Source organism: Oncorhynchus nerka, linkage group LG3 (genome assembly GCF_034236695.1).
Source record: "Oncorhynchus nerka isolate Pitt River linkage group LG3, Oner_Uvic_2.0, whole genome shotgun sequence".
In the NCBI taxonomy this organism is placed as follows: Eukaryota; Metazoa; Chordata; class Actinopteri; order Salmoniformes; family Salmonidae; genus Oncorhynchus; species Oncorhynchus nerka.
The window spans coordinates 30,115,907-30,137,712 of NC_088398.1; the positions used below are offsets into that span (position 1 = coordinate 30,115,907).

A 21,806-nucleotide genomic window follows, 5' to 3' on the forward strand; every position below is an offset into this window, starting at 1 on the left:
AGCCAAGCTACATGGGGCGGCAGGGTAGCCTAGTGGTTAGAGCGTTGGACTAGTAACCGGAAGGTTGCAAGTTCAAACCCCCGAGCTGACAAGGTACAAATCTGTCGTTCTGCCCCTGAACAGGCAGTTAACCCGCTGTTCCTAGGCCGTCATTGAAAATAAGAATTTGTTCTTAACTGACTTGCCTGGTTAAATAAAATAAATAAAACATTTAAAAAATGTAGGGTGGTGTCCAAGCTAGTAGGAGTACACAAAAGAACAGCCAATGTTTTGATTGCAATTGAGAAGCACACTTCAATCGCCAACGGAGAGCAGACTGAAAGCCGTGGGAGACATTCACCTGTGTGCTTGTGGATGACAGTGTGCAGGGTCTGGTCTTTGCCTTTGCTCCTCGGCCAGCCATTGTCTTTTAACCTTATGGTACCATATTTTCTGGCAAGTGCAGACAGCCCCCCCCCCCACCGTTCAGCAATTAGGGGGAGCCCACCATCACTGTGGGCCCGGCCCAGTGCTGAGTCAGTTGGCCCCTCGACCCCACCAGCGGCTCAGCCAGCCCCAAAAAGAGAGGAGAGTAGCGGGTGTGGAGTGGTCAGCCCGGGGCCAGTGACAGGGGGACAAGGGTACAGGCTGGGACTCCCCCCTGGTTCTTTTTAAACTTGTGAACACTGACAGTTGTGCCACTTACTGGACTTGCAAGTGGCACAACGGGCGTCATTGTGTGATCTGGGAAACACGCAGCTGTGGGTCGCCCCATTGTGCTGGAGGGTCATCCCCCCTCCCCCGCTCAAATCAGGGAGTCCGGGAGGGAGGGGTGAAGGGTGGGGAGCTGGCCCTATTCATACATTCATTATACATTATAGGTTTGTTCATTATACGTTTGTTTATCCCATGTGTAACTCTGTGTTGTTGTTTTTGTCGCACTGCTTTGCTTTATCTTGGCCAGGTCACAGTTGTAAATGAGAACTTGTTCTCAGCTGGCCTACCTGGTGAATAAATAAAACTGAAAAAAAATAAAGGTGAAATAATAAAAAAACGAACATTTCAAACATACGCTTATATGCATTTTACATCTACTCTCTGATGAATTTACAATACATTTACCTGCAAAAAGGTGTAATGGGTTCACACTCAAAAAGATGTTGCGTGAAGCTTGCTTCATTCGATTTCTTACATTATTTTCACTGCATCAGGGATAGCGTACACAGACGTTTCATTGCATCAGGGATAGCATACACAGACGTGTCACTGCATCAGGGATAGCGTACACAGACATTTCACTGCATCAGGAATAGCATACACAGACGTTTCAGCTTTACAATGTGTAGGTACCATTTTCTTTTAATTCAAATAAGCATTTGTAAAGAACAGCCAATGTTCAGCAGTTGCTTCTAATCAGGTTTGCCACTCATCTGCCATAAATTGACCTGCACACCATATACAACCCAACAAATATTGTATACACATCATCTTGACACTTACATGTTTTATTTACTCAAAACGGAATTGTAGGTACACTCATCGTGTTTAGCTTACACCAACTCAAATGTCCTCAACTGCACGGAATCAGCCCAAACAAACGTGCAATAAAACACACACACACACACACTCTCTCTCTCTGAGTGACCGGCCATTTCTCCCATAGCCTGTCAACACCAACCTAGGAGGCCCAAGTATTTGTGTTGATTGGCCATTTAGTTTCAGAAGTCTAAATATGCTAATTGCACACAGTGAATCATCACCAATTAGCTGAGACGTTAGGTAATGCTCCCTCTCAAGGCATGGCCTGTCTTTCTTGGCCCATCTTAATTTAGTTTACACCCCTCCAACCTTTTCTTTCCTCACGCCCCTTCCCTTAACCTGAGCCTACACACTGTTACTTTGGGTAGTTTTTTAAAACTTTGGGTAGGGGGGGGCAGATGGGGGTGTCCTGCTGGTGATTAATTAGTGTGGGGCTCAGCAGGGTCTGACTGACTAGGGAGAGGAGTACAGGGGGGGTGAAGGGGGGTCTGCAGAGCTGGGATTAACCAGGTTTTTGACCTAAATAGCCAGTCCAGTGTGTGTTTGTCCGGGGACAATAGGGGCGACTAGTCGTGTCCACAGACACAGACCACGGCCAATTATCTATTGATTGGTGCTTTACTGTGTTTGGTGCCTCTTCTTCTACTAGCCGACACACTCGCTGACCATGTCACCTTCAATCACTGCCCACGGCCCCGCCACCGAGAGTGTCAGAGACGGCTGGCTGACACGCTCCACACAAACACATGTGCAGTTTACTCACACAAACACACACAGGAGAAGTACACACACACACACATATGAAATATACACACGGCCGCTGTGTACACACCCACAGACAGTACACACACACACACACACACACACACACACACACACACACACACACACACACACACACACACACACAGAGCTCTGGAAGAAGTGTGTATTTGTTTACTAATGTGTATTTACAAACCCACTATCATTTTTGTAGTGGTTTCAATTCCTTGGCTTCCCATGGTAGCTCTTATATAAATCACCCTTTGTTGTGTAAAACCTCCATTTTGTAGTCCTCCAATTTTCTATCTACTTAAGTTGCATTTCTATGAGATCAATGTAGTGTTTGACATTCCCAGCGGATCAAGGCGGGCATTCTGAAATCCTTCAACAACCCCACAGAGAAGACTGCAGATGATGAGACCAAACGCCAAGTCAAAGGTTCCTGTTCCATTCGGACCCTCATTAGTTTTGACCTAAATCGATAGCGCCATCTCGTGGCAGCTTGATGTACTGTTCAATGGCTTAATTACTATGGAAAAATTCCTTAGCCAAAGGAACCACAAAGCATGTTTCATGATAAAACATAGGCATTGATTGAAGTCCATTTATTCTGCATGATTGTAGCTGAACTTTGCTGTTTTTATTTGCTTCACCTTTATTTCCTCTTATCTCAGCATACGGGAAGGAGGGTGTGACGATGAACTTTGTGGATCGCATCTTTGTGGGGGAGTTGACCAACACCATCATGTGTGAGGAGTGTGAGCATGTAAGTGATTCATTGTCTGTCCTTTCTGTTTATGGTTACTGGAATCTAGGTGCATTTAGGTGTGTGTGTGTGTGGTCAACCACGGAATAGTGTGGCTGTATTCCTTAATACTTAATGGTGATTAATCATAGAACTATAGTTATAATATATTAATAATATATGCCACTTAGCAGATGCCTTTATCCAAAGCGACTTACAATCACGCTAAATACATTTTATGTACGGCTGACCCTTGGAATCAAACCCACAATCCTGGTGTTGCAAGGGGCCGTGCTATACCAGCTGAGCCATATGTTTTGTGTGTGTCATACACAATTAAACCATTTTAAACCACTTCTCAAAGAGCAGCATTCATTTTTCAGTAAGACTGTAGTTGCTCCCAGCTGAAAGCCAGGACGTACTTTGATTGCCTGTCCTCTGTCTCCCACAGATCTCCACAGTGAAGGAAGCCTTCATTGACATCTCCCTGCCCGTCATTGAGGAGCGGGTGAGCATATCTTTGCATTAGTTTTGCAATAGTGTCCAGTCTGCTTCTGCCAAGTTGGTCATACGTGATAAGTGTATAGTATGTTGGTTTCATCTCTATCTTTGTGTCATGTCCTGGTGCTGTTCAGATGTCCAAGCCGTCCAACCCGGGCAGGACTGGGAAGAGCAGTCGGGAGCAAGAAGCTCACGTCTCCCACGGTGGCGAGATGCTTTCCGCAGTGCTCAATAAGAACAGCAGGAAACTTAGCGGACAGGTGTGTGTGTTTTTTGTGTCTGTGTGTAAGTGTAGTTTGAGTCAGTGGGTGGGTGTGTTTTGCTGACTGTGTGTGTTTACCTCCCTCAGAAGCAGCAGCAGGGCCAGAAGTCCCCTGGCTCTGTGGAGGAGAAGGGGGCAGACAGCCCCTCAGACCACCCCGAGGAGTCCCCCTCCGTAATGGCCCGTGCCGCAGGAGGTTCCAAAATGGCCGCCACCAGCAGCCTATCGGATGGCAGCGATAAAGACTCAGGCCCTCAGGACAGTAGCAACGACGCCGACAGCGAGGCCTCGGAGAGCGAGTGGACCCCCCGGCATCCCTCGGGCCACAGCCATGGTGGCAGAGGCTCCACTCCTACCCAGTCTCCCACCCCGCCTGCCCTCTCCCCCAGGACCCAGCAGGGTGGTGTTGTGGAGCAGCTGGTCAGTGCAGTGCATAAGATGAATCTGGGCCCTGATTCAGGGGACTCACTCTCCACACACTGTCCTGAGGACCAGAGGGAGCCCCAACCTCAACATCCTCAACAGTCTCCTCACTCCAACCACCAGGGGGCATTCAAGGCACTGTCCCACAGCTACACGCCCTGCTCCAAGGAGTGCTCCATTCAGTCCTGCCTTCACCAGTTCACCTCGGTGGAGCTTCTGATGGGCAACAACAAGCTGTTGTGCGAGAGCTGCACGGACCGCCGGCAGAAACAACTGCGGAAGAGCACCTCAGTAGGTTAGTAAAACACATACACCGTTTGATAGAGAACTTGTGCTGGTTTGAAAGATATCATGTATTTTTTAAATATAACTAGGCAAGTCAGTTAATAACAAACTCTTATTTACAATGACGGCTTACCCCGGCCAAACCCGGAGGACTCTGGGCCAATTGTGTGCCGCCCTATGGGACTCCCAATCACGACCGGATGTGATACAGCCTGGATTCGAACCAGCCTCTTGCATTGAGATGCAGTGCCTTAGACCGCTGCGCCACTCGGGAGCCCTTTAACAGTTGTTAAAGACAATTTGTTGAGATTCTGACCTGATAGTGACAGCAGTAGGTGTTATGGAAATGCGTGGCTATTCGGCACCTATCCATGTCATGCATTTACACAGATATTCAAATGCAGACATTTAGGCTACACTGACTTGTATCAGGCAGAGCAATCATGTATTTTAAAAATTCCCATTCACAAAGTGACATTGTGGTGTATATATGTGCTTACAGACAGTGGTGTAAAGTACTTAAGTACAAGTACTTTAAAGCACTAGTTAAGTAGTTTTTTTTAGGGAATCTGAACTTTACTTAACTATTTAGATTTTAGACAACTTTCACTCCACTAAATGCCAAAGGCAAATAATGTACTTTTTACTTCATTCATTTTCCCTGACACCCACAAGTACTCTTTACATTTCAAATGCTTAGCAGGACTGGAAAATGGTTACTTTAAAGAATGTGAAATGATTTATAATTTTTTTATTTGTGCAATTACATTTACTTTTGATGCCTAAGTATATTTAAAACCAAATACTTTTAGACTTTTGCTCAAGTAGTATTTTACTGTATGACTTTTGCTTGAGTCATTTCTTATTAAGGTAGTTTTACCCAAGTATGACAATTGTGTACATTTTGCAACACTGCTTACAGAGAAGAAGTCTGACAAGGTGTACACCAGCGCTCGCAAACAGATGCTGATCTCTTCGCTGCCCCCGGTGGTCACTCTGCACCTGAAACGCTTCCATCAAGTTAGCATATTATGCATTATTGTACACATCTTTACGTTATAGTACATTATATATCATGTTCATGTGAATTACGTTGTGTTCTCCTGTTTATCTAAATAGTTGTGATCATGGTGTAGGCTATTACTGTGTATTATTGTGTGTTGATATCTTTGGGGTTGATTGTGTGTGTGTGTGTGTGTGTGTGTGTGTGTGTGTGTGTGTGTGTGTGTGTGTGTGTGTGTGTGTGTGTGTGTGTGCGTGCGTGCGTGCGTGCGTGTGAAGGCAGGGATGAACCTACGAAAAGTCAACCGTCATGTCAACTTCCCTCTCATCCTGGACCTGGCGCCGTTCTGCTCGGCATCCTGCAAGGTACTCACTCTTCTTCACGTGAAAACAGGGACATTATCTTTACTATAAAAAAAACTCACACTGAAATGAATATGGGTCCTTGGACACTGTAGCTCAAATGATAAGTATTTGTGCTTGTTCCTCATCCTGAGTGCATTGATGTGTGTGTTTCTATTTGGGCAGAATCTGGTGGCAGGGGAGCGTGTGCTCTACAGCCTGTATGGCATCGTGGAACATAGCGGGTCGATGCGCGGGGGCCACTACACAGCGTACGTAAAGGTCCGTTGGCCCCAGAGGAGAACCGAGCAGCCACACCGCAGAAACATGGCAGGTAAAAACTCTCTCTTTCTGTCCATAAAATACACTCTATTCCTTTACCAATTTTGTCTTAAGAGTCTGTCAATGCGTTTACATTTCAAATATATATATATATATATTGACCAAAGCATGGAATTGTATGATTGTAAAAATATATGTGTCGCTTACACATACAAACGCACTGTATTTGTGTGAAGGCCTCACTCTGCGTAACCTTGAAGGCGGCATTTATGAGAGAAAAAGCGCTGTAGTGTGTATAGATGTCCAGTGTTATATAGATGTATTTTCTCCTTTCCATACTCAAGGAAAGCGCCTGCCATTCAGCGACGCTCAGCTGTAATCAAAATGTCTTTGTGACCGAGGTCTGTGTGAGCAGTTGTCCTCGCTGGTAATTAACTAGTATAGAACTTGAGGTGACATTGTCTTGGCAGCATTGGTGAGCCACCGTAGAGAGGTCAAAGGGACCTCGGTAACCACGGTTCGTCTGTCTCCATCAAATGGCAACGCCGCTGTCGTCCACCATCCATCTCCTCGTGTCAACACATCCCTTCTTACAATGCTCATCTTTTTATCCCCTCTTTATTTTCTTCTCACTGCTTTTCTCTTTCGCTTCAATACATGTTTTCCTCACCCTGCTGTAACCTTCCGTCAGGTAAAGGCTGGGTATGCGCTTACACTTTACGGGCTGTGGCGTTATGTTTTACCTACGGTTTGCTCCGATTTCCTACGATTTTGAAAAATGCACCAGGATCCTGTAGATCAGGTTAAAAACCTGTAATGTCTGCCCAGTTTAAGTTTAAAATAGACTTAGTGCAAACAGTAAGAGCTTAGGGGCTTGTAAGTAAGCATTTCCCTGTATTCTGTTGTATTCGGCGCATGTGACTAATAACATTTGATTTGTTATGATTATGAAACATGCTTGGTCTAATTTGTCTTACCTACATACCAGTGTTTCTATGAACATGTCTTTACTGTGTTTCAGGTCCAAGGGAAGCAAGCAGTGCCACACAGGGTCAGTGGGTTTATGTAAGTGACACCAATGTCCATGCGGTACCAGAGTCCAGGGTCCTCAACTCTCAAGCCTACCTGCTGTTCTACGAGGAGATGCTGTGACTGCCAGAGCACGGAGCTGCCCAACAATCATTGGTGTCTCAGGAGACAGAGGAAGAGGGGAAAAAGAGAGAGAGAGACCTGCTTTGGGTATACCTCTCTCTAAACTTTGACTCCCAAGAGCATGAAACTTGGCACGTACTACATGATGGGATTGGTAGTTCATCAGGGACATAAAGTCACTGTGATGTTTACTGGACTGCTCAGCATTGAAGGGTCACCACGCTGGTCCACTTACTGAACGTCCCCATACCATTGCTCATACTTCTGTATGTGAGAGAGAGAGAGTGAGCGAGAGAGTGGCAGAATAGTATGTTTGATTAAATGTACCAAAAAAATGCTGTTATTTATATTTTACAGCCTGCTGTGGTGAATACGAATTGTATTTTTTGTAGAACATGCGAATGTGTGACTATCATTAAATGGTGATTGTCAAAATAGTTTTTGGTAAGAGAAATTATATAAAATTATGGGAAACATATACAAAAGTACCAAAAGAATGTGATCTCAAACTATTCCTGAAAGGAGAGGTCCATCATGTGGCAGGCCATCCGAGTGTGTTTCAGACCAATACATTACTGTGTTGGTCGGCACTGTTTTTTTTCAAATCCTAGTTCTATTAAATATGCACACTGGTGCACAAACAATCTCTAACCACACAGATACAAACACATTGTGACGTTTAACAAAGGGACATTGCTACATATATGAATGCCAGCTCGCCGGACAATAAACGATTGTTTTCATTTCATTTAGTCTTTTTATCCCCATATGTTCTGCTGTAGTTAAACTAACGTGTGTTGATCAATCTTGATCAAAGTGTCTCACCATTTATGTTTAATTGCCAAATTATTCTGGTCAAGTGAGGGATTTCTGTAAGTAAAAATACATTTTTTTGTCCCCCCTCCCCCAAACAAATAAATACTCAGTGCCTACAACCTTGGATTATTATGCTTCTGCATGTTAAGAACAAATAATTACGGTGAACACATATTTGCATACAGACAGCTTGTGTGAAATGTAAATGCAAAATCATGAGAATTTGGTGAATTACCACAATACTAAGCCATATATGGATATGGTGCCACAGGGTTTTTCTTCAGGCTTTCTTTTCCTTCTGAAAATACCAATCGATTTCAGTAAGGAACTCGGGACACCGTTGGCTCATGTGAAATCATATATATCGAAGAGAATAGATCTAATTTATGAAATGGGAAACAAACAAGGCTCAGCTTGCATGTTCTTATTTTGGGTGGATGTTTGAATCCTCTTTTTTTTTCTCCGCCACGGAAAGTACTTGATAGTGGATGAGTACGGCTGTTGTTTTTACACTGGAATCTGTCTCATCCCTCTTTACTGTGTGAAGACGGTGCTGGCCATTAGTCAGGGGCTGTCACAGTGAATCCCATAGTTGCCATATTCACTCTGTCGGTGGCGGCGATGTGCCGTGACGGGTGCAAAGCAGTGCTGTTTGAGAAACATGTCGCGAGCTGGTGAAGAGGAGGTGGGTGTGGAATCAAGAAAAGGGCAACGTCTAAAAGTATCCCATCTTCCACCCTCCTTGTCCCGTACACACTGACATCCCAATCACGCTGTTAAAACATTAAAGCAGAGTGTCAAGCCACCCACCAAAAACACAGCACGGAACACAGCACGGTTTTCTTTTCTTTTTTCATGTATTTGGTCTATTTTTAAAAGCAGGGGCTCTTGTTTGGGGACGTTCTCTTGAAGGATCAGATATGATTTTAATCTCAGTTAATGAAAGGGCCTGGTCCTCTTTCCTCTGTCACGGTGGTCATGGAAACCAGTGACAAGGGACCGCTGCAGTGTTCATCTCTTACAACAGTACAGTACAAAGGGACAGTGCTCAGGCTCAGCGTAACATTTAGTCACTGCCATGGAAGGCAGAAATCGAAGTGTGTCCCCTTCAAGCTTGGAAGCGTATTGCTTTCAGGGCACTGGTCCCGTGGTACCAAGAGTTTGTTTCTCACTGCCATGTTCTCTGTCAGCATCTGTGTTTGGCAGCATACAGTACATGGGTGTTTATTTTAGTCTATAGCATTATTGTCTTGACTTGTTGCCGTCTTGTGTTTCAAATGTTTATTTCAGAGGTTTTAGACAGAATCACTAGTACTGGACGGAATTCAATCAACTGAAGATAGGGGATTTTCGGATAGAGCCGATGTGCTCTGTCCCAGACAGTCCACCAGATGGCTGCATGCACTGGATACAGACAGCTGTTTGCCATTGGAACTGAACAGGGCCTCGTCCAGTAGGGAAAGAGGGTAGACACAGATTGTATAATATGACTTCCATCTAACCTGGAGGAAAAAACTAAAAAATACGTTCCAATGGCATTGACTCTCTCATTGATGAAGATCATGCCAATGAGTCCGTCGGTGCTCACTTGGCTTTTTCCCACTCTCTCTTTCCCCTCTGGTCATGGTCTCAATTTGGGTGCACTACCGAAACAGGGAACTGAATGGGGAGGTTCAATTCTAAATGTATGTCCATCTATAATTACGATGAGTATTTCTTTGTATTTGTATTTCTATACCCCCTTGTCCTCAGCTGCTTGCTAAATCTTGCTAAATAAGTTCAGGTCCCAAAAAATTTGAATGCAATAATTATTGATAAATTAAGTTATTTTTTATTCCTTTAATGTTCTTGCCAAGCAATGCATAATGTTTATCTTACAAACAACTGATAAAATATTTTAACAAAACCATTCCCCCTGAAAATAGATTACATTACATCGTATAACAATATATAAAATCTTCTAATGTAATTTTTTTGACATTTCTAGTAAAAATTGTTGTTTTTACTAGAAGGCTCACTTGGGGTGACAATGTCTCATAGTGATTTTCGTGAAGGTCATTGTCCCTAGAGCTGGAAATGTGTGACAGCAGTGCAGCAATGGGAGCTTTCTGTGTGTTATCACCCTTTCATCTCCATATTTTCTTTCATCTCTCCACTTGAAGACAATTCACTGTGTACAAGTCTAATGAAAGAAATGTGAAAAATAATATTTTCATGTCATTCTTTAAAAACGATGAGACATTTTTATTTTATTTGACCTTCATTTAACTAGGCAAGTCAGTTAAGAACATATTCTTATTTACAATGATGGCCTAAAAAAAAGACCTGCAGGGACGGGGGATAAGAATAATAGGACATAACACACAGCACGACAAGAGAGACACCACAACACTACATAAAGAGAGACCTATACAACAACAACAAAGCATGGTAGCGACACCACGTGAAAACAACATGGTAGCAACACCACGTGAAAACAACATGGTAGCAACACCACGTGAAAACAACATGGTAGCGACACCACGTGAAAACAACATGGTAGCAAGACCACGTGAAAACAACATGGTAGCGACACCACGTGAAAACAACATGGTAGCAACACAACATTGCAGCAGAAAAACATGGTCGCAGCACAAAACATGGTACAAACATTATTGGGCACAGACAACAGCACAAAGGCAAGAAGGTAGAGACAACAATATATCACGCGAAGCAGCCTCAACTGTCAGCAAAAGTGTCCATGATTGAGTCTTTGAATGAAGAGATTGAGATAAAACTGTCCAGTTTGAGTGTTTTTTGCAGCTCGTTCCAGACGCTAGCTGCAGCGAACTGGAAAGACAAGCGACCCAGGGACCTTTAATAGAATGTGACTGGTAGAAAGGGTGTTGTATGTAGAGGATGAGGGCTGCACTAGGTATCTCAGATAGGGGGGAGTGAGGTCTAAGAGGGTTTTATAAATAAGCATCAACCAGTGGTTCTTGCGATGGGGTATACAGAGATGACCAGTTTACAGAGGAGTATAGAGTGCAGTGCTGTGTCCTATAAGGAGCATTGGTGGCAAATCTGATAGCCAATTATTAGTAGAAAAAAATGTAAGATTTTACCCTATGACAAACAATGGTGATATATACATTATATTGCTCACATATACCCTTTCATCAGATATCATTGGAAAGCTTAGATTCCCAGCTATCTATCAGACACATTTTCAGATTTTTCAGGTCAACAGAACTTTGACCTTGAGTACATATCAGAATTACCTCTATAAATTGCTTTAAAAAATAATTCCTGGTTCATTTCAAAATGAGTTTCAAATGGTTCTGAAAGGTCATGAAATTACCTTTTAAATTATATATAATTTAACCAACCTTGAGAGCCCCAGCTACAACCATCGTTTAAAAATGGCCGATATTGTGCCATTGACATTAGAGTGTTAGAAGCTTAGCCATAGAATTCCATGTAGTAGGGCAGCTGTTTATGGATTGTAGCTATTGTGATATATGCAACACATTTTACACTCACAGCTAGATTTGTAGATAGAGGGCCATCACAGGATTCATGCATTAGCCTTGTCAGAGCCTATCTTCTGTAGACTATGGCAGCTCGATATACAAGTTCAATCCCTGTACAGGACACTATAGCAGGGGCCTTGAACATATATTTCACGTAGAAATTCAGTCTCAAATCGTCACCTGTTTGGGGTCAGATACTACCGAACATCTGAGCAAAAAATACACGCCCATGTTCTCCTGGCTGGAGTGAACTCAGATGATAATCGCACTTGTCAGTGTGGCAGTGCATCTGTGAGTGAGTGAGTGAATGAGTGTTGTCTGTAGCTTGTGAGGTGTGTAGACATATTCCCACTATTTAGGGAATAGGGTGTCATTTTGGACGCACCCAGAGATTCTTAGTTATGCACGTTTTTTAGTCCAGGACTAGAGAATATAAAACAGCCACTGTGGTCTTGAGATGACAAGGGTAGGCTATACCAGTGGAGTTTATTAGGTTGTTGAGCACCCTGGCAGATGCTCCGAGGAGCATCATCATGGAATGCTCACTACTCTTCGGCTGTTGGGGAGAGAACATGCGTGAAACCACTCTGAGGCAAAGAGGAATGCAGAGAATACAGAGACAAATAAGAATGCAAACAAAGAGAAGTGGAGTAGAGGTGAAAGAGGTGGAAAAGAGGTGCGTGTAAACGCTTTCTCTCCTCTTCTAAGACGCTCACTCTTTCCCACAGCTCTGTCTCCTTGTACCTGTTCTCCGTTCCTCTTTAATCTACACCATGACTTATTTTCTCCAGTGTTCATTTCAAGTGAATATGTCTTAATCAGGCCATAGGTGTGTGTGTGTGTGTGTGTGTGTGTGTGTGTGTAAAGCTCACAATACAGTTCCCACCACCATCTCCTCTTTATTGACCTATTCCAATCCATACCTCTCAATGTTAATTTCAAGGGAATATGTCTTCCGGTGTTGGGGAAACTACTCTGAAAATATGGTGTACCAAGCTACCAATTACTTCACACTGGAAGACATTAAGCTACACTAACGCTACCCTTAAAAAAACATATATAAGGTAGTTAGATTTAGCATACCTATATCATGAAAAGATTAACTTTAAAATATTTACAATTACTCTACTAAATACAATTTGGGCCAAATTGTCATTTGGAAATAGCTTGTAATTATGTACCAGAAGAATGACAGTACATCATTTCTGCAGAATTGTTAAGTTGATTGTTTTGTCACTTTTTCATGATCTTTTGGCCATAATTTACAATCAGCAGGCCTACTTGGGTTGTGGCGAGGTCGCCTCCTGTGGCTGCCGGCCAGACTACTTCCAGGTCGTAGCCATTTTGAGTTTCGCTCGACGGCGAAGAACCAAGTCGGTGAGGTGGGAGACGCTCACGTTAGTTATGATGTTTCGTTTGTGTGCATTCTCATCATGCAGATGTTACAGTGGGTGATGTTAGCGACTGATCTTTGAAGCGTTATTCCAAACCACGGCTAGCTATTTTCTAACTTTCCAACCCGAATCTTGGAAAACGAGCAAGCTGACGATAGCTAACTTATCTGGCTAACTGTTAGCCAGCTGCATTTCGCACCGAGCCTGGGGAATTCGGGAAAAAAATTGACTGAAGAAGCAGACGAGTAATGCACAGTAGTTTATATAACACGAGTGTTTACCTACCTAGATATCACAAATTAAGTGCATGCAATGTAAATGAAATCCACTTGTAGCGTGAAGTGCAAACGTTCGCTAGCTAGCGCCACCCAGCAAACATCCATGTCCGCCTCAGTTAACTTAGGGGCGTGAATGTTAGCTAGGTAACTAGCTAGCCAGAATTACGCAGATATCAATTAGCTATCAAGGTTAGCAATTTAGCTTTGCCTTTATTTAATTCGTTGGCTTCAGCACTGTCAAAAAATAATCTGCATCGATGCTAACGCTACTTGTTTGATCCAAGCCATTTGGGTGAACCGCCTCATGTAGCTAACTTTACATAACTGAGGCAACATAACTAGCTAGCTAACACAATTATTTGTATTTATTTAACCTTTTATTTAATTAGGCAAGTCACTCAATTAAAAAAATCTTATTTCGCAATGACGTCCTACCCCGGCCAGTCATCATACGTCCAGTTCGCATGGACGGTTCACATTGAGAATATCACTATTCAATTACAGTAATGTCATATCATGCTTCTGTCTCACATAGGCAGGCTACAGGCGTAGGAACTACAGGGTGAGAAATGTGGGACCAGGGTGGACAGCCTTGGCCGCAATGGCCTATGAACCAGCAGCAGTGGATGCAGTCCTTCCAGCACCAGCAAGATCCAAGTGGGTGACCTGTATGCATGGAGCACTGTGTACAAATGGAAATTATCCAAGATTGGATTGGTGTAACATTGCTTTGACCATGCAGAATGACAGCTCAATCATTGCATTATTTACAATTTTACAAAATGACACCCCAAACAACGCTTATCTTGTCTCTCTCTCTGTGTGGTGCAGGCCAAGTGGACTGGGCAGCACTGGCCCAGGCCTGGATTGCTCAGAAAGAGTCTACAGGCCCTACAGTAGACCAACAGAACATTCATCCTAATGGACAGGACATCCCTGGCATGGATCCTGTGATGCCCAATAACCATGGCTCCTTCCAGGGTGATGCCAATTTTGGCAGATTGTGGCAACCTGGTAAACTCTAAGCATAATTTTCTGGGGATGGAGAATATAAAGGCTTATGTCGGTGATCTGTTTTCTCACGTTGCAAGACAATCATGCTTGCTATACTCAGTCTGTACATAATTTGTCATTATATCTCAGGGATGATGTGATGTCACCGATGTACTCCAGCGAACATGTTATGGGAGAATTTCACATCCACCACCTTAACAGAGCTGTGCCCCAATCAACTTAGTTCCCCTGCAGTCCAGTAGTTTAATGTTAGAATAGCATGACTGCAAGTGTATGTTTTTGATTTTTGAATGGTCTCTTGTAAGACAAGCCTTTTGGTGGGCTTAATGAGATCCTAATAAACAATAACAATGTACATTTGTTGTTTACAGAATGGGGGATGCACGGTCAGCCCCCTCCTCCTCCCCCCATAGACCAGGTGTGGATCCCCCCAGGAACAGGACCTATGGGGACTGGACCTATGGATGTGGTGGCTCCCTCTGAGGACAGCAACAGCCAGGACAGTCTGGAGTTCTCTGAAGGCCACCACAGGGTCTACCCCCAGAACAGCCACGGCTTCGGGGGTCAGTCCGACAACTACACCATGAACCCAATGGCCATAAACCAGTTTGATTATCAGGTACACACCACACAGTTACATTAGAGTTCCATGGCTGCTGTTGTATAGGGTCTCTCCGTCATTCAACTAGTTTGGATGGTCCTCATTTCTCATTTTCTCTCTCTGTAGCATGGGGCGGTTGCCACCTACGGCCCCACATCCACAGGGTTCCACCCTCCATACTGGCAACAGGGTCCCCCACAGAACAGACGGGACAGGCCCCCTGGCTTTAGGGATCGCCAGAGGTCCCCCATCCAGATCCCCAAACAAGATGCTCCTGCTGCCGCCCTCGGTGAGCATCTTCACCAACACCTTGGTACAAAAACGTCCTCATTAAATGGCCGCTGATCAGGATTTCATCCCTGGACACTTTCTGCTGTCAGAGAGGCAGAGACTTGCTTCAACTCTCTTGCCTTGAAATACCCACAACATCCTAAATGTTGTATCTCACCATGTTTTGTGTCTGTTGATCTCTACTTTTCTCAATTAGCTTTCCCAGGCACGCAGGAAAACAGACACGCACACACAGCATCCAATGACCTGGCTCTCCTCTCAGATGCTGTGAAGAGGCGCACCCTGCCGGCCTGGATCAGAGAGGGCCTGGAGAAGATGGACAGGGAGAAACAGAAGAAGCTGGAGAAGGAGCGCATGGAGAAACAGCGTGCCGAAATGGCTAAAGATGAAGACAAAGAGAGCGACGCGGTGGACGAGGGAGGCGATGGGCCTCGTTTACCCCGCAAGAGTAAATTTGTAAGCATCAATCACTTTTTGTTTCCATGGCGTCATGAATCCCATTAACCTTATGAACAGTGGGTTGAAATATCCCCCAAATAATTTCATTATATTCCCCTTAAACTGTGACACTAGTGAGCTTTCAGGAGGTCCTGTTGTCGTATCTTTGTATATCTGACCTACCACCCCTTTCCCTCCCCTGTAACAGGACAGTGATGATGAAGAGGGTGATGAAGAGGAGAGGGAAGATGAGGACCGGGTCCTGACCAGGAAGCAGGAGCTGGCCAGCAGGAGCCCGTCACCTCCCCCTGAGGACCAGAGCGAACCAGAGATGACTGAGGAGGAGAGAGAGTTCCAGCTGGTCAGTTTTTGCTTACAGCTACCATTCTGACACGTTGGGGTGGGTGTAGGGTTGGGCGATATATCGAATTCTTGCGCGATATTCTAAATGCCTGTATCGCAAGAGTCAACTTTTTTTTTAAATTAGCGTTTGTTGGCTTGTAGGCTACTTGTCTTTTTTTTGTCTCGTCTCTTTTTGTTTAGTCTCTTGCTCCTTCTGTTCTGTGTGTACCTTCCCATTTATACCAGGGATCTGTATATAATGATGAGATGCTCATGTCTCCTCCCTAACAATGGGAATCGTCCCAAAGGCGGGAAGACAGGCGACAAACTTATGACCATAGAAACGCACTGGGCTAAATTTGGATCGATTTTGGCGAGAGCGAAACCTCTCACTTCGCATCTTCTAATGTGTTTACACACACACACCAAGCCACTCACAACAACAAAGATGAGAGATCACTTCCTATCTGACAAGCAGTTTCAACTTACTATTTGGATTTGAGGTTTGGTCTAACAGAATCGGTCATATGGACACCGAAACACATGTATATACTTTTTATTGTAATAAAAAACAGGAAAATTCAGGAAAATGTATGCTCAGTTTGTAGGCGTGGCATTGCGGTACCACTAGCAGCATTTCAGCCAAAGACCGTTATACTAGCTGTCTAGTCTGTGTTTTATACATTTGCAATAAGCATAAAGCACCTGTTATAAAGGAGTTGGCAATTTGTTCTCATTCTGAGAAATAAGGTATGCCATTCTGAACAAAATGGACAGGCTAGCACGCTGTTCAAACAGTTGGAGACGGACAGAAGTGTGTTCATAGCAATTCAACTGTTCTGTCTTGTTAGCTAGTAAATAGATCCAAGTTAACTTGAAATATAAAGATGAGCTAGCTATTCACTAGCACGTGGGCTTGTGCTTGAGAGATTGTTTGACCTGCGTTAGTTTTCTATGCCTGCTACAAGAAGTGCATTGTCCATGGTTGTGGTTAAATTTGTAACAAAAAGGAAATTTTAATAGACAGACTTGAAGTCCAGATGAGTTATTATTGCAAAAAAGCAGGCTAATAAACTCTTGATAAAATATTTAAATTATTAGTGGGTTGTGGAAGGCTTACATTTAGCCTCTGTATAATTTCACAAACCCTGAATTGATTAGATCAATGTATTGGACCTTTTTAATTGTACAACAAAGCTTATTTGGAGAACCCATGAACAACAAACAACAATGTATATATCGTGAATCGCCTATAAGTTTGAAACAAATCTATATGTAATTTTTCGGCCACGTCGTCCAGCCCTATTAGGATGTCTTTTGTTATACATTTGTTTGTGTTATGTTATAGAGCCCTGGTGCTCTAATTGCGGCTCTGAAATTAGTGGTCCCTGTTTTCACTAATTTCAAAATATAACAAAAACATCCTATCCAAGATTGCAAGAAAATTGCCCTCTTAACAAACAAATTATTATCATTAACTCATGTCAGAGCCTTTTCTCACATTTCTCTCCAAAGATGATTGTGACTAAAACTCTGCTGACGGAAATCCTGCTGGAGGTCACCAACGAAGAGATCCAAACTGTGGCCAAAGAGACTCACCGCAAAGCCACCAAAGGTCTGCTTACCCCCGTCTCCTCGAGCCCACGCATCATCTGTGCCTGTCCCAAAAACATCATGTTTAAGCCTGTTTTATATAGTCTGAAAACGTCACTCAATTCATCTCCGTAAGTCAGGGTAATTGAGTGGCAAACTTGGGAGTATTTTCCAAATGTGATCATATGCATCTTCAACCATTCTCTGCTAATGCAACGGAAGAAAAAGAAAATGGCCCTGGTAAAGACAGCCGAGCAGCTGGTGTATTTAAAACAAAACAACAGTAACCTAAGCTGTTTCCCTGGTTGCTGCTCCTGAAGGTCCTCCTGAATGACTGTTTCTGAACCCATTGACTTTATAACATACACTCACCTATAGATCAGATTCAAGTGACTTGTCCCCGTTTATCTGACACTAGTGCATTAGTACAGAGTGGTTCTTCTCCCTATTCCAAATGTCTTGACTTTGAATGTGTGTGACAGATGTTGTTTGTTAACCCCTTCTCTTCTCTCCGTTTTCTCATTATTTTTAATTTTTTTGATTTTTTGTTGTTGTTGCCAAAGACCGCTCTTGTGAATAGTGCATTATCTGTGCCCCCCTTCTCTAGAGACTTCTCTATGGTGGCTGTCTCTATGGTGGCTCTATGTGTTTTAACATGTTGTTCCTGTTGTTGATGTGAATCAAAGCGCCTGCCAAACAGCTGGCACAGTCAAGTGCACTGACTTCTCTGATCGGCATTGGTGAGTTCCCCTTCTTTTCCTCCAGGCGGGGGGGTTTGGGGGGGGGGGTGTTGCTGGGTAAGAATCAGAGCTCAAACCCCTATCCCCTCACTGCTTTAGTAGCTCAGAAGAGTGACTGAGGCAGCCGAAGGGAAGGGTCCACCTCACAGCTAGGGTTGCAAAATTCCCCAAACATTACCAGAAGTATTTGTTATTTTTTTATTCTGGTTGGAAGGGAATTATCTGTCATGGAATCCTCCAACCTGGAATTCTTCTCCCAGGATTTCTGATAAAACTGGGAATTTGGGGAATGTTTCTGAAATGTTGCAATCCTTCACAGCACAGTTTGAGTGTCTTAGCCTTAGATTTACAGTTTTTTTTCTTATCAGAACACTAAAGAGCATGCCATCTCACAGTAAGTGGGGTGTCAGTGGGTTTCTAGTATGAAGTTCAGTTGAAAATAAACAGACAGTAGGCTCGTCTTTGATGGGAAGCTTGGTTGGGTGTATGGCTAGTTGCAGCGGTCTTGCTCAAAAAGCTGGGGGCTCTGTTGTGGCAGGTGGACTTGGCGACTATGGCTCGGACTTGAGTGAGGACGAGGAGGAGCACAGCGCCCAGGCGTCCGAGTCCTCCGACACGGACGAGGAGGAGCTGCACCACCGTATCCGGGAGAAGATAGACGCCTTCCGACGTAAGGAGAGGGAGCTGCAGGAGAGACAAGCGCAGGAGGCGCAGCACGCACGTGGTGAGGGAACTAAAGGCAATATCAATAAGCAGCGGTGACGTTGTCTTTGAGTTTTAACATATATGTTTTGTTTTCTGTCTTCCAGAAGAGATGGCACTGGACAGAGTGAGCAGAGAGAGGGGGGATTATGATGAGGGCCAGTTAGAGAGCCTCCACAAACAGGAAGTGAGAGAGAGGGAGGCGGAACCCACAGCAGAGAGACGCAGGTCCCGCAGTGAGCCTGAGGTTAGCAATGAGGTCAGGCAGGTGGGTCGGGGTAAGGAGCGTGGCATAGTGCGGGGCACCAGCGGTTCCCCCAGCAACGGACGCAGCAGCAGCTCCCACTCCAGCTCCAGCAGTGCCAGCAGCCAATCGTCTTCCTTCTCCTCATCATCCTCAGCCTCCTCACGCTCCTCTTCGCCCTCCTCCTCGCCCCGGAGGAAGAGGAGGCGCAGCCGCTCCTCCTCGCACAGGGCCCGTGGTGGCCGGCGCAGCCACAGTCGCGGATCCCACAGACGTCACGGAGAGCGCAGCGGCGACAAGGCCTGGGAGAGGAGGAAGGGCAGTCGGAACCACAGCGCAGAGCGCTCTGCCCGCCACCGGAACCGCAGCCACTCTCGAGAGCGAAGGGTCAGCAGGGGAGGCAAGAGCAGGTCCAAGGACAGGGCCAGCCGCAGCAAGAGCAGGGACAAGGAGAGGGACAGAGACAGGAAGAGGAGTAGGGAGCGCAGGGACAGTCACAGCCGCAGCAAGAGCAGGGACAAGGAGAGAGAGAGAGACAGGAAGAGGAGCAGGGACCGCAGGGACAGTCACAGCAGCAAGCACAAGCAGAAAGCCTCCAGCAAGGATAGGGACCGGAAGAAAGACCGTAGCGGCAGCCACGACAAGAAGGAGAAAGAGAAGAAGGAGAAGGAGAAAGAGTCAGATAGGAAGAAGGAGAGGCAGAAAGCCAAAGAGAGAGAGCGAGAAAAGGAGAAAGTGAAGGAAAAGGAGAGGGGGAAGGAGAAGGAGAGGGGGAAGGAGAAAGAGAGGGATAGGGAGGTGAGCTCTGTGGTGGCGGAGGAAAGCAATGGAAAATCCAAGAAAAGGAAAGAAAGCAGCGATCACACAGACCCTCAAGGTGACAAGCACTCCCATCAGGGTAGCAAGGCTAGCAAGAAGGGCTCCGCCAAATCTAGCAAGAGGTACTCCGACTCGGAGTCGAGCAGGTCCCAAACCCCCGAGCTTAGCAAGGAAAAGAAGTCTAAGAAATCCAAACGTAGTCGCTCAAGATCAACGGAAAAATCTCACAAGTCTGGTAAGAAGGCAAGCCGCAAAAACAAGTCTAAGTCACGATCAAGGTAGTATTCCATTTTTTACCATTTATTTTTCTGTTGTATCATGTTTCTGTTGTCATATTGGAGGTGGACTGCCCAGTAATATTTATTTTGTACAACTTTCCTTGTTCTCTGTCAGGGCTCAAGGCTACCTTACAAAGATAAATCATTAATCTTTTCATGATGTGTAAGGTGAAAAAAAGGAACCATTTGTAGCCAAGTTTCTGTTCCTCTGTCTCCATAGTGCCCCCTGTTGGGCATGTGCAGCATATCAATCTATTTTAGTGCCTTGTGTGAATGTAGTAACTGTTCTTCCCAAAGGAGAGTGACCAAGTTCATTCAGAAATCAATGCAATATATTGTCCTCGTGATGAGCTGATGTTAACAGGGCCCCAGTGAGGGTGTGACTGTTTATTTAGCCTGTGTGTCATTTTGCGTGTGTGTGAATGGTGCACCACCATTAATGTTCCCCTTTGCGTCTGTTTCAGGTCCACGTCTCCCGCCAGGCGTAGGCGTTGAGGAGCGCAGGGCTCCCTGATCTGTGCACTTTTAAATTCCATGAGTTTAACAGGCTTGTCTCATTATAGAGGCAATGGTGTAGGTGAACTCTCCACTCCCCCCCACCTATCTTTGTAAATATGTTATTTTTAAGGGCAAGTCGGCAAACAGGACATTTTGAATGCTAGGTTTTTGCCTTCTATCATGCAAAGCTCGGAGGCTTTGTAGTCAGTAGAATCTTGGAAAGATGTGTCATTTTAAAAAGCTTAACAGGATAAACATATTAATGTAAATTGTTGAATAAAACTGAAATTATCCCTTGTTCTGAGTATTTTCTTTATTTTGGGTGGGTGGGTATCATTAAACCTGCCTGCAGTGATTTGGATTAAGTGCAATTGATAACATGCCATTATTAATTGTGTTTAATTCTAATGGCAAAGAGGAACATTTTGCTATATGAACACTACAAATTCATCCATACTGAACAAAATAAAAAATGCAACATATGAAGTGTTGGTCCCATGGTTCATGAGTTGAAATAAAAGTTTCTCATCTTGTCTACAAATTTGTTTACATCCTTGTTAGTGAGCATTTCTCCTTGGCCAAGATAATTCATCCACCTGACAGGTGTTGCATATCTAGAAGCTGATTAAACAGCATGATCATTACACAGGTGCACCTTGTGCTGGGTACTGTAAAAGGCCACTCTTGAATGTGCAGTTCTGTCACAGATGGACCCTCTTCTCTCCTTTATTGCCATGTTATAACCAGCAGCACACAGCAATGCTGACCATATTTTGCTTTTATGAGAGATTTGCATTCAGAAATGCGAGCTGCCTCACTTTCAAGGGCCTGATGTGGTTTCTTCTCTCAGTAATTATTTGTCCCGTTTTTGAGAAGACCCTCTCAGAGGGAAAGGATGTGGCCACTGCAGAGTCTCCCTGTCATGACTTTTAGTAAGCCATGGGTAGACAGAGCCCTTGTTCTTCCACCAGC

General features: G+C 44.5%; 2 protein-coding genes across 6 annotated transcripts in view; both read left to right on the forward strand.

The window, feature by feature from the left end:
- Window positions 1-8,209, forward strand: part of LOC115106503 (ubiquitin carboxyl-terminal hydrolase 45-like) — a 49,465-nt gene extending 41,256 nt beyond the window's left edge. The window contains exons 10-18 of the mRNA XM_029629305.2: window positions 2,637-2,718; window positions 2,955-3,046; window positions 3,477-3,533; window positions 3,661-3,786; window positions 3,876-4,506; window positions 5,419-5,516; window positions 5,778-5,864; window positions 6,027-6,174; window positions 7,144-8,209. Of these exons, the coding sequence (XP_029485165.1) occupies window positions 2,637-2,718; window positions 2,955-3,046; window positions 3,477-3,533; window positions 3,661-3,786; window positions 3,876-4,506; window positions 5,419-5,516; window positions 5,778-5,864; window positions 6,027-6,174; window positions 7,144-7,274 (1,452 nt within the window). The 3' untranslated portion in view covers window positions 7,275-8,209. The remainder of the gene's footprint in view (window positions 1-2,636; window positions 2,719-2,954; window positions 3,047-3,476; window positions 3,534-3,660; window positions 3,787-3,875; window positions 4,507-5,418; window positions 5,517-5,777; window positions 5,865-6,026; window positions 6,175-7,143) is intronic.
- Window positions 8,210-12,893: 4,684 nt separating this feature from the next.
- LOC115106512 (arginine/serine-rich protein PNISR-like) lies at window positions 12,894-21,131 on the forward strand. 5 transcript variants are annotated; one of them, XM_029629316.2, is made up of 12 exons: window positions 12,894-12,984; window positions 13,810-13,931; window positions 14,106-14,288; window positions 14,660-14,907; window positions 15,016-15,178; window positions 15,377-15,636; window positions 15,827-15,979; window positions 17,476-17,575; window positions 18,240-18,293; window positions 18,832-19,017; window positions 19,103-20,336; window positions 20,801-21,131. In XM_029629316.2, exons 2-12 carry the CDS (start codon window positions 13,844-13,846, stop codon window positions 20,829-20,831), a joined length of 2,700 nt encoding a protein of 899 aa, XP_029485176.1. In that variant the 5' UTR covers window positions 12,894-12,984; window positions 13,810-13,843; the 3' UTR covers window positions 20,832-21,131. The 5 variants fall into 5 exon arrangements, with proteins under 5 accessions (XP_029485176.1, XP_029485213.1, XP_029485203.1 ...); XM_029629353.2 differs by having other exon boundaries at window positions 19,106-20,336; XM_029629343.2 differs by having other exon boundaries at window positions 12,897-12,979.
- The last annotated feature ends 675 nt before the right edge of the window (window positions 21,132-21,806 follow it).

Coding starts and splice junctions, on each gene's coding strand:
- LOC115106512 (XM_029629316.2), top strand. CDS start 13,844: ATGTGGGACCAGGGTGGACAGCCTTGGCCGCAATGGCCTATGAACCAG. Junction 17,576..18,239: donor TCACCGCAAAGCCACCAAAG/GTCTGCTTACCC, acceptor TGTGAATCAAAG/CGCCTGCCAAACAGCTGGCA. Junction 20,337..20,800: donor AAGTCTAAGTCACGATCAAG/GTAGTATTCCAT, acceptor CGTCTGTTTCAG/GTCCACGTCTCCCGCCAGGC.